The 21,232-nt window shown below is 40.3% G+C and overlaps 1 protein-coding gene across 7 annotated transcripts in view; it reads left to right on the top strand.

The window, feature by feature from the left end:
• LOC100644721 (teneurin-a) overlaps positions 1-21,232 on the top strand; it is a 704,524-nt gene that overhangs the window by 645,328 nt on the left and 37,964 nt on the right. For all 7 annotated transcript variants that reach the window (XM_048406769.1, XM_048406770.1, XM_020863510.2 and 4 more), the window contains one exon: positions 12,747-13,027. In XM_048406769.1, the coding sequence (XP_048262726.1) occupies positions 12,747-13,027 (281 nt within the window). The remainder of the gene's footprint in view (positions 1-12,746; positions 13,028-21,232) is intronic.

Below are 21,232 nucleotides of genomic sequence, written 5' to 3'. Positions count from 1 at the left end.
GAGCTATGCGATGTGATAGCGAATATACCAGTCGAAATATTTTTAAGATGAAATAGAAGGTGATTCGATATTGCTGGCAATAGCATCATAAAAGGAACAATTCTTAGAATTTCCATAGATCGATTGGTAAATTAATTCAAAGTAGATTTCATAATGAAGAAGATATATATGCAAATTGCTTTGATAATTTCGTAGACGTGGATTTTAATAAAATTTGCTGCGCTTAAATATCAAAGGAAATAGTTCAAAGAAAATTTTCTATAATTCACCGTTCAGGCGAAAATCCTATCATCTAGTTTTAAACTAGCGATGAAAAGATGAAGAGACGATCTAGACTAATTTACATAAAAATAAGTATGTAGATGTTACAATTTTCATCGCAATTCTTTTTCTGCATTATTCAAATGCTCGAAATATATCAAACAATATAATTAATGACCCATCCCGCATATAAATTAAAGTCCCCTAATAAATTCTCTATCAGGTTATCCCTAGCCCTTTTATTAACCCCACCCTCTATACATATCCCAAAGGTCTACCACTGTAACCCCGCTTTATTACCATTCTTTTCTCAGTTCCACGCCACGGAACACTAATAAATTCCTGTATACCCTTTCGAGCCTAACCCCATGCAGCCGAACGACAGCCGTGGCTCCTCAGGACAGAACCCAGGTGTACCGAACTTAATCAGACCTCGGCAAATCATTCCAAAATTCGCCGAACACATCGCGACGTCCCTTCACGGGTATAATCATCTCACGGAACTAAATTCAACTTTCCCCCACCCCTTTTTCTGTTGTCGGCAAGTCCGCGCCAAAGCTGGTAATCGTCGCGACCGAGCAAAAATGAGACAGGCTCTGGCGAATCGAGCGTCGCCGAAGAAAAGGACAACGCGATATTCAGTAGTCGAAGAAAAGGAGGGAAGAAAGCGTGGGGGCGGTGGTGTTGGTGGGAGGGGAGGGCTTGGAGATAACGAGAAAACGAAGGAACGCGAGTCGTGAGAAGACAGGGGGACAAAAACGTCCTCGGTGGCCAGGTATTTTTGCATTATCGTCACGCGCGCGCGGTCTTATTACCGGCACACGTGGCGTAATATTCTCCCCTTCCCCCTTTTTGGCATCACCCTACTCTCCCAGCCTTCTTTCTCTCTGGACTCGTTCTCGCGGCCTCCTCTTTCTTCTCCGTCGCGTTGTTCGCATTGTTAGAATGCGACAGGCGGCGCTCATCCACCACGGAACAGCAAGAGGGTGGATGATCGAATAGTGGCAAAGTTTGCAACCAGCCACCACGACGGCGATGATACATCCCTCTGTCGATCCTTCGACGAAGCCACGCGTCGTTGTGTCGTGGAATGGCAGAGACGGAGAATGAAAGAAGAAAAGGTGTGTACGAGACGATGCGAACGAGGAAGACGGAAGATGGCTGCCACGGTACCTAACCTCAAGCGTCTTTGTTCTTTGCCATCTTTTTCTTAACTCATCGCCTCTCATCTCGACACGTAGGCGACCGACCTTTCCCCGTTCAAGCTGCTCCGTTCGTCCGTGTCTCGTAATAACGTCTCTTCTCCCATCGGATGACGCTTCTTCGTCCTTTTTTTTCGGCGGGGGTACTGTCTGTCTCTCTCATTGTACGCGCTCGTTTGTTCGGTGCGGCGCGCGTGTCGCGAACAGCAGCCACGAACGTGACCGGCTTCGACAATACCGCCAACATTATGTATCGGCCCCCATGATCCGATGCTGCGGAACGGTGTTTTGAAGTTTTAGGCGCTGATGTGCATAATTTTGGAGCTTGTTAGGAACCAAGCTGCCAGATGGGGCTACCGTAGGGTTGAGAGGTTTCGAGGACTGAAGGATTAGGGTACCTACATATCGGTGGAATTTATTTATAAGCCACTCATTTATGCGCGTTTATTAGAGGTACTTCGTTGTTCAAAGTAATTCAAATTTAAACATTAAATGACCGCGTTGAATCGTATACATATATATATCGCACATTAAAAAATTACCATCTTATGTTTCAGAAGTTTGTGAAAATAATCGAATGTCTGATGAAATATTGACCTATACTACTTTGTCAACACGAATCTTACCAGTGAATCTTGACCGGTTTCGAAATTTAATTTAAGATTGCACATTGTTATTTCTTTCGTTTGTTTAACTTTATGTAAATTCTGATATTATCTGATTAATTAATTTCACAATTTTTGTTAAGATGAGAATTTACATAAAGTTAGATGAGCAAAAGAAATAACAACGAATGTAAAATTTTAAATCAAGTTTTGATGCCAGCCCTGGTATAGTTGGCGTTAAGATCGCCTCCTGAATATGTATTCCGTTTTTCATCATCACTAAATATTCAATTACATATGTGTTACCTTCAAGCGTTGAATTCTTAGATTACTGTAACCTCGGAAATTCAACAAATTTTTCACCGTTTCTGCATATTGCAAACCAACAACCTGGTATACCTAGTTCGCTTCGCTGCAGCGAACAAATAATATCCGAAATGATCTACGGCTTTCATCGCGCGTTCGATATGATTCAAAAGGTTTCACGTGTATCTCGGCGGGAGCGCAAAGCTTTCAAGTCAGTCCCCGCGAAAGAGCAACCCTTTCGCTATGGAAGGCCGCGCACATGCACTCCGACAATGGCGGTGTAGCTTTTTAAAGGATGCATGCGCTGCGTCTAAGAAAGAACCCCCACGGTTGCGCCACGCGAAACTCGACATGCCTGAGTAATTTCGTATATTCGCGTCGGTTTTGCGTTTGATACTACTCCCCACAGCGAGGATGTTGCACGACAAACGTGTAATCCATTACATAAATTCTATCAGAGAATGTCATTTGTACAAAGAATTTCGTCTAATACATGCAGATCCATTGAATATTTTATATTGTTAAGGTTAAGCTTACCTGATCTGAAATATGCGTTGAAAATGTTAAACGAAATCGAGATTCTTTCGCTCTCCACTTGATATAAAAGTAGTGACAGAAGCGACAAATCATAAATGGGGTTTAAATATAGTCATAATTGCCATGCACTTAGACCGACAGAAAAAACTAGCCGGCTCATTTTTCTTGATTCATTAAGGCTCTAGAAATAGATCTCTAGAGAGCCACAAATAACACAGGCTTCACATTTCGTGGCCTATATCTACCTCGGCCTTTGAAACATCTGCTGGAGGTTAACGATCAGCCCCCGCAAAAGCCGGAATAATAAATCGGAAGCCCTCTTGTACGAATCAACCACCGGAAAGTCGATAAAAATTCTCTGCTGATGAAACATTCATAGATACTTCAGAAAGGCTATACACACATGCACGTACAACTATATGTCGTAAAACATGCGACGCATAGTCGAATCTAACCATAGCAAAAGCTTAAAGAAAATCGCTCACAGGGACGTCTGGACGAAAAACGGTCCACTAAACCCTCTCGTTAGCGCGTCCTCCAACGCGCTCGTTCCAAACGTTTTTCTCGCATTACTCGTCTCCTCTATCGATGACTTTGAAACGCTGACAATTTTCGAGTCGACACATACAATGGCCCCGTAACGAATTGAAACGGATATTACCCGTAGTAAACGGGACACGGGCCAAAGAATGTAAGATAGGCGAGTTCGTTGCAACATTTGAACGACAAAGGCGCTATGTAGCGTGACTGCGTGCGTGAATACAAAGTTAACGATAAAAAGCTCAACCAGACCTTTTGTAACGCGTAGACTTCGGATTTTTATGCGTTTACCTGCAATTTAAAAGTATAGAATACGTAGAATGCGAAAAGTACGTAAGAATACATAAAATATAGAAAATAGGGTACTTGTTATGTAATATTTAGGTGGTGAGACGAATAAAGGAGATTCGTAGAAGATCAATAAAACGAGAAAAGATGACAATTTCGTGGAAATGTGTAGCGTTTATAATAACGATATCATGGCTGAAACATTTTATAGAGAATCGTGGTCACCGGTTGCGTTGCAACTCGTTTTATTAATCCCCACCCCGGCTCTAGCCAACTGCTGTTGCTGATCACACGACGCAGCCGGCAGAAGGAATGAGATTTCGCGGACGAATCGACGAGTCGATTTGGCAGGCTTGTCGGTAGATTGCAGCGTAGCAACAAAACGAGGAGCAAGCAGCGCGCCGTGCCGGCTCGTTCGTTTCGACGCCTCGAAACGGGAATTCGTGATTGTCAGCGTGCCTGTTCCGTACCTGAAATGCCAATTTTATTCGACAGCTCAAAAAAGAGGAGGAAGAGGAGAAAGATAAGCGATTTTCGATGTTCAAGACGATTCCACTGATTTCAGAGTTTGCATGGCGAGATTAAGGTTTTTCTTCTTTTACGAACGTTTGAATAGTCAGAATTTGATTACAATAAAGAGAAATGTGGCGATAAAAAAGATCATAGCTCTTGACTATTTTATACTATTTGCCATAAATTTAATATTTTACGTGTACCATTCATGGTATAGTGAAAGAAACCTAGCAAACTACAGTGGCGAAATCTTTCATTTCTTCGACAAATTATCTCTTAGTTCTAACATAAAAACCTTCACCAAAAGATCACTAAAACGAAAAATAACCAGATACGCAGAAATTCCAATTTCTCCTTTAATGTCTCACATTCTACATTTTTCTCGCGAACGCCGTCTGACGGTATAAATCTGCGTTAAAACTATCGGCGAAGCGAATCTCGAAGTCCGTCGTGCGTAAATTCCTGTGCAGACACACCACACACTGACTACACGCAAAAGCAGCGACGACCTGACACAGACGTATTCACAATAGTATCGCTTCTTGGTGAGTTCGCCTTTGAATGCAGAACGTCCATTGCATTATTCAATTCCGATCGGCCGCAATAAAGAAGCGGAATAAGAGACGGAGGCTATCAAATGGCAGACGGATGTTGCAGCATTTTTCTCCACGAGATAAAAGTTCTCGCGTGAGTTGGTCAGCTTGAGCAATGCGCGCGCACACGCTCTACTTTTCGCGCCTATTTCAAATCGTGATTTGTAAAACAAAGCAAAAGAATTCTATGAATAGTATTCAGTTATACGATTACTAAAGAACAGAAAATATCTTTAGTTAAAGAAGATCTTATCATCCTTTTCCGCATCAACCGGAATTCACTAGAAATAGAAAAGCAGACGAAGAAATTCCCCAAAGAGAATATCAACTCAACTTCATAGTTCTTTCACATCCGAGCTCTGTTCATCGTTGAAAAGAAAATAGGCGTGCACTCGAGGGACAGGGAAATACAATATGAAATATCAATAGATGATGAAGGGAGATTACTCGTCCACGCAGTAAACCCGGCTTGACATACAAAGATCAGATTTTCGTTTGGAACACGGCCTGTGAAAGAGGGGAGGGATTCCTTTCACGTGCCACGCGATTTTATCTCCCTACGTGGCGCTGTGCTCGTAGATCCAGAAATCATTACTGGACTAATGCATTTCGCGAAGAGATAGGCAGTTTGAAGGACGATCTAACTCGCCTTGCCTAATTAGAAGGTTAAAATAAAAGTTATCCTTTTATATTTATTATTAAATTGTTTGCCATAGTACGTTGAATGCGTAGAACACTCGTTTAACGTTTTGCGCATCGCAAAACGCTTCACATTTTTGGTTAGCATAAAGCGATTTAATGGCTACGTGTATAAACGCGAGGGATTCGATTTCCAAGTAACTTCGTCGTTCACAGTCGGTATCCTTTTAACGCGACGCCGGATAGCAATAAACCACGTAAGCTGGTACAGGGCGTGGAAGAAGAGACAGGATTTACGCGGGATTGTATTACCGAGCGCGCAGCAGCTGCCTGGTGTCACATTTTATAACGTCGCGACTGACATTAGCCGCCGTTGCTTCTCGTGTTCAACTGTCGGAGAGACACTGAGAGACTATGGAACCCGTTTAAAGATTCATCCGCTAGCTTAATAAGAGCCACTGACCGTGAACAGCTCTCCTACGAACCAACCTTTATGCCAGTTCCTCGAACCATGGAACGATGACACGTGATTTTCGGAATGGACATTTTCGTCTTTATGCACCGTTAACAGAGTGGTAGTAGATTTCTTGTAAAAGCTAAAACTTCGTCGAAGTGTCACTTTCAAGACTCTTCAAATTTATTACATATTGGTTATGTTACTTAATTTTCACTTGGCAGTTTTATTAGGAAGTTTATACGTGATTTGGCAAAAACAGATACTAATTCAAAACCCCTAACAGATTCTCATTTTTTTATCGTAACATTCATATATCATATTGTATATCATATCATGTATCATATTGTATCATATTGTCTTTATCACTAGCTTTTGCCTTTATACTCCATCACGAAATACAAACCAGAAAAAGTGACAGATATTTGAAATACGCGAGCCAAATAATACAAGCAATTCAGGAAGTTCACCTAACTCGTACCAACTGTAAAAAACGTCGACTTTAAGAATTCGAGCCATAAATATTCTCAACGTCGTTTCCGCGTCATGAAGTGCTCAACAGTTGCCAAACACCAAATCATAGTTTCGCCTTACCTTTAGAACCATTCCGAGAGTCATCGTTGGCCAATTATTTGCCAAGCGGCAATGGTCGTTCCCGTGATATGCAAGCGAATGATCTTTCCGTCGTTGCGTTTCCTTGTTACTCAGTGAGATTAATATTCAAAGGGCACTGCATCACGCGGGATTTCCGACTCTATGACGGCTGTAAACGATGCGAGGTCATCGAACGCGCCAGTTCCGGAGATTCCTTTAAAGTCATGGTAACGTCTCGATCTTTCGCTCGTGGAATCGCTTTGAATATTCAGCATCGTCGTATCTATTAAGCTTTAGTTTACCGCCTTTATTACAGAGGGAAAGGAAAGAAATCAGGCTCGTTGATTTGGAGGTTAGGCGAGATTGTGTTTACGAATTATGCCACGTGGGGCGCTACCAGCGCGATAATCGACCAATTAAGATTATAATTTCAATGTGGTCATGCTGTTGTACCACAGGTTGCTTCTAATTAATGTAACAAGAGCAACATTAATATGTAATTAGATTGGAGTCGCTGTTAGCGATACAGCTATCAAATATTGATTTACATGTTCTTTAATGTGCTCGAATAATAATTATCTACTTCCCACATCACTATTAGAGTTTCAATAGAATCTTAAGAAAACTGCTATTTGCAACTTTTTGATCGCTTTGAAGTTGGTAATGAGTTTAGGAAAATACCTACGTGTTTTAAGAATGAGTAATTAAAATCCTTTAATTCTGCAAGTTTTTTTTAGTAACTCTCTCACTAATGAATAGCTGGTAAAAGTTTGTGCTGCTAAGTCAGCCACTTAAATAGGGAAACGATGGATATTAAACTGAAAAGGTGAATTATTCGAATGCTATGGCATGAAACTTACAGATTTCTTGATTGAATTCGTATAACGAGCTCCATAACGAGTATCCATTGCCATTCCAGTGCTGTTGTTCAATTATCTCTGACAAGAGTATCTCGTGTTCCTTCTCAATTATGTATAATTAATTCATAGAATCAACATAATCTGCTTTTTTTGATTGCTGATTCTCAAACATTATACAATTATTTATATAAGTTATCAGATTTCTAAAAAAAAAATTGATCTGTTTAAGTTTCATTTAACTATTTAATTATAAATATAAGGTAAAAGACGCTGTTCATCTCAAGCAGGGCAATATCTCGCTTTTCTTCCGTCATACGAGCGGACCTCGTTATTCTTGTTGCAGCAGTAACCATAATTCTTCCCTTTCTTATTTTTTCCTTCTTCATCTGGAAGTACGATTCAATTTCAAGCGACGACGACCCCTGCGTCGGGTTACGGATCTTCGTGTCGCTTTACCTTTCTTTCGAGAACGCGCCTGAGGTGTCAGATTTTTATTAGAATTCTTTGGACGTGTCTTCCCTTTCTGTCTGTACATGCGCGCCAACCTTACGATCGGTCGCGTTTCCACGGATCGTGTTCGCAGTGAATAAAGCCGACTTGTCGTTTCTTTGCATGCAGTTTCTTTACTAGCTTAGCGAAAAGGGATCAAAACAACGATTGTTACGAGAATTATAAGCCTATTTAATCTATCGAGTTGCATTGATAAGCAAATAAATAAATAGGTCATGTTCGTTACTTTCTAAGCCACTTTTAAATATTATTATATCAAACGACACAATTTTATTTTTCAAACGAATTCGATCATTGCGTAGAAACAAAAATACTCTTCAATCGGTTCTCCGTGTTAATCGTATAAAATGAAATATTCGTTGTTCGTCATAGCAATGATCTAACATCCACTGGACCAAGGTTAACTTATTCTCCTATTTCTAAAAGATCGACTTCAAACATTCTACCTTTCCCAAAAACGTTTCCTTATCCTCTTGATATTCCGCGATCCTCTTGCCCCACTCTTCTTACTCTTAAAACGTGGCGCGCGCGATCGTCAAGGCAGCAGGAACGGACAAGTCTTAACGAAGTGGTCGGGTCTCGAGAGAAAAGAACGTTTGATGTCTGACCACGGTTCAAAGCCTATACTCGGTGTCTCGTTATCGAGCGTGTTCCGAGTAACGACGCGTTCGTTACATCATAATTGGATCACACGCTCGGCCCTATCCTCGGGCCTGCTCCAATCTTCCACTCAGACAACACTCGACTCAATATGTGACAGCAACGCCACCCGCAATTACCCTTTTAACTTCCAATATATCAGACAGCCGGTCAATTCGCTTAATCGGTGTAGGTGTTGTAGCCGCGCGCGCTAGCACGCCACCGTTGGATGTTCAACGGTTGGTAGCGCACGTCGGGACATGCGATGGTAGAGAGGAAACAGGGATGTACCACGCGGCAGCTTGGAACGATGTACCTGAAACGTCGAACGTGCCTGGAATTAGAATATCGAAGAAACGATGGGGATAGAAGAAAGGGGTGGTGGGGAGGATTGCAGCAAAAGCAGAAACTTTAGTTTGCCACGAGGGACTCCAATGGCTAGGGAATTTTGTTCAAGCTCAGCTTCGTTTACTCGGGATTCTCCCTACACGAAATTGCGTCCTCTCGTGCGTGAATTTAATTGCTAAATTATTTTGCGACGTTTTTTCTATCCCTTCAAAAACACATATCGTATCTATAGAAGCATCGAAGAAAATGAATCGAAAAATGATGCACAGACTGTGATCGAGGATCCACCAAACGTACCAACGACTAAGCTAATCCATCGTATCGATTAGGAAATATAACCCAATTTCAGTTAACTGATTTACTCGCGCAAATGGATTAACTCAGCTTGAAGAGGGGGCCACAGCGTTAACACGCCGAATTGCTGCTTACTCCGTTCTTCCGCCATGCTTTTCCCTCTCTGTCTCCCCCATTCCCTTCTTCTCCTCGGTGCAGTCGTTCATCTTGTTTTCAGCTACTCTCCCCTCGCTTCATTTGTCCGTTACGTGCAATCAGGAATCCGGTTGTCCGTAGTGAAACGACTGTACAGCTGTCTGAAGCTTCTTAACCTAAGCTGTATTTATTTGTCACCGTCGAAGAAAATTCGCCGCGCTCGTCTGCTACTCACTCTTCACTCTCCTCTCGCTGCGTTCGCAATCTCATTAAAGCTTTATCCGCGCCACGGGAGTTGATTAGTGCTGCGCGTTACGGAATTGCGTTTCCGATGACAATTAAATGTTCAAGCTGCGAACGTGGTCCTTTGCTTTAGTCGATTCTCGCGACGCTTTCGTCTAAAACGGTAGAGAGAGAAAGAGAGAGAGAGAGAGAGAGAGAGAGAGAGCGTTGGATCTTGTGAAATATTGTAAAACCTGTTAACCCATTGTCTCGTTATATGGATATTACAGAGATTCCAATAATTATATACCCTTCTATATACACAGTATGTACAGTAGTACTGTATAGGCAAGAGAAAGATTTATGATCTACGTTATTGAGACTATAACCACACTGAAACTTAGTTATACAGCAAAATTCACTTGTTTCGTCAAACTTCTCCTTGTCATTATCATACGGGGATGTGCACACTGCGTACAGGAATCTTCCATTAGTATTATAATAGATTTAATTAAATCCAGAGATACGATACCGTGTAACAAGGCTAAACTCTCCTGTAAAGTATCTTTATCACGAAATGAAATACTTATAAGTCCGATTCGAATAACAGGGAGATCTTTAACCTGTACGATAAAAATATTCGTTTATCGAAAAAGAATCAGACATCTCGGGAATAGAATGTCATATTCGAGTTCTTTAAGCAACATGCTTTTTGCAATAAATTACGGACGAATCGCGGTGACGAGCATAAACAACGATCCTAGAGATGCGTAGGGTGAATTATTGGGCGAGACGACGATTCAGAGATCGAATAAGATGTCACTGGCCATCGTCCAAGTTTTAAGACCCCCATTATTTCGCCATTAAAGTTCTTTCGCCGGCCGGTTTTTGCCGGCCGCGACGAGTCCGCCGATACTTTTAGTAAATTAATTTTCTGCCGCCGTCTGTTCTCAACTTAATGATCCCCAAAAGAAAAAGCAATATTTATTGCTCGCAACTATTCCTTCCCTCGTTTCTTCTGTCGCCCGGTCGGTAAAGCACCGACATCGGGACCTCTGCCAGCGATATTTTCTTTTTTTTCTCTTCTCTCTCTTTCTCTCTCTCTCTTTGTTTTCTCCTTTCTACGTTTCACTCTCTTACATTTACGTTGCTTGTGTTCTTCTTTTTTCTATTCTGGTCCTCTCTTTGCGTCGTGCCTGATTGCTTCCTGGCCGGAGGAAATATGAGCAGACGTTTATAGGATCGCGAAGCGGCAAGAGCTGAGCGCGCGATTATTTATGGCGTTTGTCGAGCGTTGTTAAATAACTGATACGTTACGCGAGCAAGGTGAGACATCTTAATGATCCCTCGCCAGGCAAACACGAGAATCTCCCGGTCCCGGCGAGGTCGATATAAAAAAAGTGATGATGTAGTGGCCGAGAGTGACCCGGTGATTTTGTCGCAGAAAATTCCTTTGACATTTCGTTTCATACATTTTTTGCCAGTATTCTTTCGCAGCGCTTGTGAGAAGTTCCTCGAGCTTGTTTTATAACGAGCAAATGTTTTAGAAACATCTTTAGATCTTTTATTTCAGTATGTAAGCTCTTTGTATTGTACAGCACTTAAATCCAAACAAAGAAAAGCGAAGGAAGAATAGAAAAATAAGCTCAAGTCTGGAATTAAAGAAAATAGCAGTTTCTTTAATCTTCCCCTAATTCCCCTGCTGATGAAAGAATAGGAATTAAACTCAAGTATCCAAAATTTTCGATATGATTCATCTCGTCTCTCCTTCCATGAAAATTAACCGTTTGTCCTAGGTCCAAATGTTCTTTCACCATTTTCTACAGTCGAAGATGCGGCCAGCAGGCTATGTCCCAATTCGCGCTGTTTTCAAGCAGTGTAATTCCCTCCCGTTGCTACAACACCTGCCCATCGTCGGAAGCTCTGCTGAATCTTAAGCAGAAAATTCAATATTAGCGCTTCGGGGTGGTATTGTTAAGTTCGTGCAGCCGCTTAGACCGATTTCATCTGACTACGACACTGACATTATTCTTCTACGGAATTTTCCGCGCTAAAAAAGTTAAATATTGGGTGAGTCGTCCATGAGTTTTGAGGGTTAAATAAAGTGTATGGTTCAGTAGAGAGCATTTCGGAATGATCAAATTGAGAAAAGAGATCCACATCAATATAGTTCAATAAATAAAAGACTACTAGAAGCCCTTCTAATTTAAGCTAAACTAACCTATAAAATTGACAATATACATTGATGTAACTCAAAATTAAAATGATTATTAACCTGTCTTCTTTCGTTATAGTTTACCTATCGTTTCATATCATAGAATATATGTATATTTATTCGGAAAACCGTCTTTGGATCGCCCTGTACTTGTTCGTGAAACCGTATTAAATCCCTGTTTCGACGTTGCCCTTTTCACCCAGCGATGGAGAGCTAGCTCTCGATACGGGGATGAAGATAAATATCGTCTGTGATGAAAATAAAATCCTTGATGTAGGTTCGACGTGACTCGGCTTTAACATGTCACCCCGAAGAGGTGGCCTCGCCAAAAGCGTGCTCGACGTGCCATACAACCGCGTCTAGGTTAATAGGAGCGATTTTTACGCGCTGTCTTGTCACGTGACCACTAAAGCGCACTTGGTCACGCCCCCTTTTTCTTTCATTGGACGTCCATCTTCTTTCTTCGATGACGTGATGAATTCGATGGATACAATATGTTCTTCGTTTGTTTCTCTGTCGTGTGTTTGATGTTGAATTAATGGAAGTTGTTTGTCAATCTGGATGACCAACCAGATGGATTGCGTAACTTGGAAATTGACGTTATGAGTGTTAGATATCGGCGTTTACAGTGATCTAACAGTAGCTATGATAATAGGTTAGGTTGGTAGGAGGTGAGAATTATTCAGATTGTGATGATGGAGAAGAGTATAGCGAAAAGGGTTGACACGTATATATTCTGCCATGTGTTGTTAAGACTATTAAAAGATTAAACCGTTTATGCGAACGTTGGTTATATAATGTACACTGAATCTAGTATTTAATTAGACTGCCAATGTTTATACAGATTCATATCTATACTAATACAATTAAAGAAATGGAACTCAAGCAAAAATTTGATATAAACTAAAATTATAACCTACACAAATAAGCTTAGAAATACAATGCCAATTTGCGAAGTAATAATGCTGATTCTTCGCTGTCTCTATTACAGGCTTCCGCCGCCGCAGCAGCAGGTGACAGTCGGTTCTCTGGGTGGTGGTTTGGGTGCAGCCGCTGGGAATGGTGGTACAGGCACGGTGGGCGCCCAAGGTCAAGCCATGGTAATGCCAGGATTTCCACTTCGCGCTGCAGCGGTGCCGCATTATTCACCGTATTCGCCGTCACGTTTTCACATCGACAAACGGTGCCAGCACAGATGCTCCTGGAAGTGTTTCTCGATCGCACTGATCCTCCTCGCTGTTGCGCTGACAGCGATGCTGGCTTACTTCGCCAGTAAGTAAACAAAATATAACCTGGAATATTCGATCAACTAATAAGCTTACGGGAAGTCTCGTGAATTTTAAAAAGCGTCCATGTCTCGTCATTCTTATTTTATTTTCTGTTTGCCTTAAAAATTAAGTTAATGGGTTATTTGGATGCCAGGGAATGGGATTTAAAACGAAAACTGATAATGATTCACAATATAGGATATCGGTTTGGAAATCGAGGTTAGGTGTCGTGAATGCAACAATATTCGATAAAAACCGAGGTATGTTTTATCCATTTTATTTTATTTTATAACTATTGTGAATCGATCATGTTATCTAACCTTGACATCGCCAAACTAAAAAGCATCAAAAGTTTAGCACTTTCCATCAGGTTCTGTCGTTCGATTCCATTGAAATTCATCGTTAGCTATATCGTGAATTTTTGGAAATTCAAAGGACTCGAATTTGGTTTGTGGTGAATCGATGCATAGCCATGCTGAGAAATTCGCCAGTGCGGTTCGCGGTAACGCGAAAATGGCCGCGATCACAGGGTCGTCTGCGCGGGAATCAAAATACAGTTAATTTATCTATTATGTATGAGTGGGTTCGACGATCGGTCGGTAGCTAGCTCTTATTTACGCCGGCCTCCGTGAATTTATCGCCACTCCGCCCGGAAAATCCTTCTGCCCGTTAATCCGCAGTTTACGCTACAATAACTCATTATCAAGTTGCAGATTTGGTTAGGGAGACGAGATGCTCGGTCGAAATTCACCTGGACTTCGATTTGCCTAACTTGCAATATATAATCTGGCTGCGGACGGAAACACGAGAGTTTCTCCTCTCCGTTGAATTTCGATTTAATGAAAATGATTCCTTGAGACTGGCGTGTATTGTTGGCACTACTCGATGTCAGAGAGAATGGAAAATTTAATAGAAAAAAGATTTTATATGATATGTTAGTCTTTTAGTTTCAATATTTAATGAGTATATTTCATCCCCACTTTCGGAGGTTAGGATTTATACAGAGTGTCTCAAAATTATGAACACATGTTTAGACACACCTGTTACCAAGTATGTATTATTATTAAAATTATCGTTATTAATTGTCAGATTATAGAGCTGAAATTAAAATTCATCTAGCATTTCACCTGCTGCTCTATATCACTCGCATGGGTACTGTTAACGCAAAACGAGGTAGGGATCAAGAATTTTTCACGGTGTTCCCTGCTTTTCTAACCGTGCCATTCCATCTCATTTTCCTACCCGCTGCGAAATGTATTCACCGGTCCTCTGTCGCCAAACGACGACTCTCTTTTTTAACATAATATTTCAATAAAATTCTACTGCCTGTGAATCATTCGATAAAACCTCTCTATTTTTAACAGGATGTTTTAGTCAAAGTTGATCAAACCATTAATCGGTGAAAACCTAGTTCTTTTTCCCATTTGCAAGCGAGAATGTGTCTCATTTGGTTTATTCTTTGTCCGTGCCACTGATATTGGGTTTTTAAAGGTAAAAATATTTACCAGCAACGTATACGACATTATTTTCTCAGTAAAGTTTCCAATGTGGAAGAACTTTTTCACTGTGACAATTTTCATTGAAAATCATATAGCTGTAAAATACTGTAATCCGTAGCTGTGCAAAGCTGCCTTAATTTTCACCGAGCAGAAAAGGAAACTGCTAGATCTAGCAGCGAACGTAGATATTCTCCCTTGGTCTATACACCGGCGAATTAAATACCGTTTAACGACGGAAGTCCGGATCTTCGATAGGAAGCGCGCGGAGCCGCGCAGTAAACGTTACTAGCGCAATGGTTCGTTTAGTAGCGAGCGGCGGTTGCCTTCATCCGGTTGGGGGAGAGGTGAAAATATTGCCGACCGATGGCGAGGAAGCGCTTCGACAGCGTGGCCCGTGTTTCCGGCCAATAATGATCAGCCTCGAGAAACACTATGTTCTCTCTCTCTCTCTCTCTCTCTCTTTCTCTCTCTGCCTCGTTGTTCACTGGCGGGAGTGTAAAGGGCGAGCTTGAACGGTCACGCGAGAATCGATCGTGCGAGAAGCGGGGGAGATATCGGCTCGATTTTGACACCTAGGGAAATTGAGAGACGAGAATTTCTGTTTTAGTATTATTAAGTGCTGACATGATTATATCACGATTTAAAGAGGTGATAATATTATTCTTAGTTGCTTCGAGGTTGTAGGTATATTGTTGCTGACCCTTTTAAAAATTTAATCAATTTAGTTGGCAGAGGTTGAGTAGGTCAGGAATAACATTTCTGATATGTTACAGCATTTCACAGATAATTTCTGATGAAGTAAACGATGATAATAGTTAGCGCAGTCGAAAGTTGTGGACGTAATTTATAAAATAAGTAGATACGAATTGGAACGAAATATTATATAGCCGGCGTAAAATATTTGGCCGTGACTAGGGGATTATAGTGACGTTTATCTTTATCCGTTAATAAGATGCCCGTCACCATAGTTGCGACTTTGAGACGTACAGACGATACGTATCAGGTTTTACTGGCAATAAATTTAGGATCTTCGGGAGCTTATGAGGTCGATTCAAAGAAAATCCTTCCATTCCACGATAGGCATTAACCTCAAATGGGAGCGGCTCCGGCGGTTCTTTCTTACCATGGCGAAATGTAGAGTGCGCAGTTAAGACCGTATTTTTGCCTCTTTCTGTCTCCTGATAGTCGTGTTTATTGTAGATTTTGTGGCTCAGTTACTGGAGGGATAAATCGATTTATCTTCCAACTTGTTAGTTGATGGTTTCGACGTTGACGTCTCTAAATTTCGCATCTAAGCTTTTTATTACATATGCTTAGTACTTTTCTTGAAAATATGGTCAAGTATTTGATTGCTCGATCATAATAACGAATGCCAGTGTACAGATTTTACAAATTCAAAAAATCAGCTATAAAAATAATTGCTCGAAGGAATAATTTCCAACAGATGCTATTTTTAACTTGTCTATTTTTAAATATCTAAGAGAGAATCTACGGCATAAACTATCCTCCACTAGAGTCCGACCTAGACGCTTACGCGAAAAGCCACATACTTAAAACTGACCTATAACACGCACTGAAAACACTTAAAAGCTAGCTGGCAAGCACTTTGCAATAAAACTTTCACGAGTTACAACCCACGTTTCTCCTGGCTCCTCCGCTGATTAACTATTCCGCGCGGTAGTTGTGAAGGGGCGTAAGAAACGTGAGATCAAAGAGTAGCACAGGTCCGTAGTGGTAAGAATCCAGGGAAAGAGAGTAGCTTAGCCGGCGCCGTTACACGAAAATTGCATCGACGAAATGGTGGAAAAAAGGGACGACGAAAGCCGGCTAACCGATTAGAGAAATTAACGCCTGCTCGTTATCTGCGCGAAACACTGGCTCCCTCCGCTAGTGATGCGGTAGCCTGACGAAATTGCGTTTTTGCATTCGGTCCGACTCGACAAATCCCTGAATCCGAAGCCCTCGCGGTCAAGGTCTTTGTTGTGCCGGAATTACGGTTTATCTTTTCGAAGGTGGAATAAAGGGGATTTCGCAGGAAAGAAGGGAAGCAGAGTTAGAGATTGATTGTATTGTTTCTTAGATATATATAGTTCATGGTACAGTTTTGCTATATTAGATGTTAGCAGCACACATTGTGAATTGCGTACAAGTAAAAATATTATACAGGAAATTGTTTGCTCTATTATGTTAATATTATTAATGTAAAAATAGCGGTTTTTTAGTTGTCAGTGTAAATATTTATTTAGACTTTGGAAGAATTAAGGAAGTTAATTGTGGAAACTTAAGCAGAAAGATTGCAGGTTATTCAATACGATTGTAGTGACGCGTCTGATCATTGCTAGTTGTTTCTACGTAGTAAAGTGTAATGAATTGTCTGATTATTGCTCGCCGTTTCCACTTAAGAGAGTCGCGACGTATGCCTGACCATTGCGCGTTGTTTCTACTTAAGTGAGCTGCGGTAAATGTCTGACCGTAGGGCGTTGTTTCTACTTCAGAGAATCGTGGTAGTAAATGTCTGTCTATTTCTTGCTGTGTCTACTTACAAGAGGGTTTGACCATTGTCTGGATTATCTACTGTCCAATGATCTCGCTAGTTTTCTATGCATTACGTTCACATTCTACTTATCTGTAGTTCTTAACTCGTATTACAACGTATCTCGCAGATCTGTTGAAATAGATGGAACAAGAGTTTCTTTCGATATTGTGTCTTTTTTTCTATACATATATCGGATATAAGAGTCAAATAAATATAATCATACATGTATAGGAAAACGAATGCAATTTGTATTTGTAAAAGTATTACGTCGTTATTTATCCCATAATATCGTAACCGATAAAAAAAAAGCACATTTACAAAAGTGCTGCAGTTCCATTTGAAAGACACATTTTGTACAAAGACGGAGATAAAGAAAGTCTAATTTAAAAGAATTGGATGTTCCCGAATATAATTCAATTTTTGTAAAACGGGATCTTTTATAAAATTCATGGAAAGCCCTGAAAATTTCGACACTTTAGTAGAATACTCTGTATATAAAACATTCTCGAGTTACCCTTACTGAACTGTCCCTTGAATCCGGCGTCTGCATTCTTCTTTCTCCTCTTCTTCCGTCCACCCCGTGTCCCTTTCTCTCGCGTGTCTGAAAAGCGGAAGGAAGAAAAGAGGAGAAGATTGCAAAGCCGGATCGGCCTCGAGGAGACTTCGCCAGCTGTTATTTCTGCATTCCGGTAAATCGAGTCGGGAATCCAATCTGCCTGTTTGCTACTGCATCCAAACTACCCTCTTCCACACCCACGCCTCTCTTTTTTCCCTTTATCTCTGTCTCTTTCGTCGTTACCCTCATTTTCAGTCTGTGTTTCTGCCTGGTCTCCGAGACGGTTCAGGATTTTCCTGGCTAGACCGACATCGTTCTTTGAAATTTCCGTAATGTGATTTCTCAAATGAATTTTGTATATTTTTATGTAAATCATTACTGACACTCTATATATTTGTAGATCCATTAATTTTTTCGATTGGTATTCTTTTCACGTGTATATTTGTTTTATGCTTGTTCGTTTATTTTAGATCGTCTAACCTGACATTTATTAGATCTAGAAACGATTTAAACGATAAAAATTATTTGCAAATGCCGCAGTAAAAGGCTATTCGTATAAACATAATTATGAATGATTTAACGAACAAAAAAACAGAAATGGAGAAAAAAAGAAAAGCAGATTGATCGGTTTTTCGACCCGCGGCTTTAAATATCGCCCTCATTACAGTGAACGTGCTCGACGTATTTGTTGTTGTTGCCACGACCGCTACCGAATCGTTGGCTATTAATAATTGCGAACAAATTTTTGCTCTCATTTCTTTTCACGGAACCGTGAACAAGGAATCGAAGCGTTTCATTGAAGACACCGTGCTGTAAGAGGAAACGAATCACCTCTTGGCCATCGACATCTTTCCTCCCCCCGTCGAATGCCGATATTTTGATTTCTGCACGACTTCCTAGAGTTATCGTTGCGGTTAACTACGTGAACTTCGAAGGAAAATAGTTATACAGAATACCGTACCGTAGAAAGTATTCTTCAGGATTAAAATCCTTTTACTATAATTATCTCACAAAGCGCATTCACAAAAAGACCAGGACTCCTCGCGTAAAATTACTCGACTGTCTTGCAAATGAAATGGATGCACCTCTAACAATTTCAAACCTTTATAAACGGAACCTGTTTTGAAAATAGACCATCCAAACTTTTTCGAGTTCATTTCACGAAATATTTTAATATCGCACCGACATATATTTGCATTTTTAACATATTAGACATTGCAACGTGATATACAGAAATCCTCGAGGCACTTTCACTAATTTACTATACATAAATAACTAGGAAAAAGAAAAAAAAAGAGCAGAAAAAAGAAAAGTATTATCTCTCCGGCAACTTATATTTATACGATATTTTTTCCCCCGTTTCGTGCTCCAGATTTATCCCCCTGAGGTATTAACGCGCGGTTAAGCGTCACAGCGTATACCTTTGTGTACGCGTACACCTACGTGTACCTTTCCATTTAATAAATTAGAAAGGGGACCGGTCTATCGTTGTCCCGACAGGATGCCTGCAAATTAAATCACATTTATGTAGCTGGCACTCGAAACGATGGGTCGCGAAAGGAGGAAAGAATAGGAAGAATTTTTCCACATCGATTAGTTGGATTCATCGGCGAAGTTTACTTGGCAAACTGTGAATTCGACACCGGCGACGTTACGACCTTACGAATTTCTCGTATGGAATTTTGGTGTCTTCGAATCAAATTAATTGGTAATCTCGAAGAAAACATTTTGTGCAAATAAAAAGTTCGACTTTCGTTTAGATATTTTCTAAAGCTTTCTCGCTGTTTCTTCCGAGGAAACTATATACTTCATTGCGTACGAAATTTCATTTAAGAAAAATAACGAGATTTCTTTTTGCCTACTTAGGGACCACTGTAGAAAAATTCCTTACACATCAAATGCATCGATTTAAAAGTATTGAAATAAGTATCTGTAATGATTTGAATGAAAACTGAGATTGTAGATCGTAATACCTTCTTTCAGTACCAGTGAAAATTATTTACATATTACATTTATTAATTTACAGGATATTCTGGGAAAACGTAATGTCTAAGACTTATTCATCTCTTAAAAGGGGACAATTTTTATATTCAGTACACCGCCAACTAATTCAACATTGCCAAGACTGTTCCTTTATTTGATTCTGGGATTATTAAATAGACGTTCCCATTCTCTTGAATATTTTGAAAATCGTTGGCCACTACCTTAATTATTCTGTTGGCTTATTTGCACAACTGCATGAATTTATTATCTAGTTTTAAAACGCTTTTATTTTCCCACCTGACACATTGTCTCTTGTTTATACCATACACGTAGGATCTATTTATACAAAGATCTATTAAAAACCCAAGAGATTTACAAGTAATTTAAAGAGAATATTTTATTCGTACGAGCAAATTGTAGAAAATCCGAAACTTTTCAAAATATTGCGAGACTATTATAGCGACTTGATTTGTTGGAAATTATACTACTATCAGTGGATTTGAAGGAACGACAGTCGGATCGATGGTAAACATTTCATTAAAACGCACGGAAAGAAAGCGGAAGCATAAGGTGGGCGTGGAAGAACGGATAATCCTTCGATAATCCGGGAATCATTCTCGGGAATGAATCGCTCTATCGATCCGAGGGAATATAATTGAAAAAGTTGTTCCTTTGCTCTCGTCAGTCGAGTTGCCTGTCGTTCCCAGCCGACTTCACCTTTTCCCTGTCTGGAATCAAAGGGTGAATTCAGGTGCTAGGCTGGCTGCCCTGTTAGGATAGAAAGGGGGGGGGCGTGTTTCATCCTTCAACCGATTTCAAATTTCCGGCGATTTTGATGATGAAAGTTCACTGTCTCCGCCATCTCATACAGTTTCCTTTTTAATACGTTTGTTAGCTGTAGCGTGGTATTATACTTTCCACAGTTAAAAGCATGTAATAACCATTTAAAAATATTGGAAAACCGACTACCTTGTGATTACCTATTATTATGTATTATATTAAAAATTTCTCATCGTTTCTATTTTTAAAATTTCACGATGTTGAATAGATCGATGATTAATCTTTAAAATTTATTTAAGGCGAACAGTTTTGAATTTACACGAAATATTCACAGGATGAGTAAGGAATTGGGTTAGATTAAATCTTAGGAGATATATTTTAAGTTTAAGGAAGCACGCATTTTAGATGTCGTACAATATTTCAGTTTTCAAGCGTCGTTCTGAAAACTACAACTTTCTACATTAACCTGGAAAACAAATTTATTTATTAAAAGAAATAATAACAATAAATTCTACCCGACCAACGTCTATTTCACCAACTTACCCAATTTTAATAAATTATTAAACTCCGATCCTCTCCATATTTACCTGACAAATTTCGTGCGCCCCTGACCTGCGGCTCGCCCACAGGGAAATTCCAAGCTCATCTTCAAAGTCGAACTTATTTCGAGTTTCGCTATCGTGAATTTCAATCCACTTGTGCTACGGTACAATAAAATTCACCAAACGTACCTCCGCACGTACTCGTTTTAACGTGAAAACACAGACAGAGCGAAAGAGAAAGAGAGACGAATTCGCAATTCGAGGGTTAGCCATGGTTTCATCGTGATCGGTATACGGGTGCGCGTGTATATAC

Source organism: Bombus terrestris, chromosome 6 (genome assembly GCF_910591885.1).
Source record: "Bombus terrestris chromosome 6, iyBomTerr1.2, whole genome shotgun sequence".
Taxonomy (NCBI): domain Eukaryota; kingdom Metazoa; phylum Arthropoda; class Insecta; order Hymenoptera; family Apidae; genus Bombus; species Bombus terrestris.
This window is presented reverse-complemented; position numbering and strand designations above follow the sequence as displayed.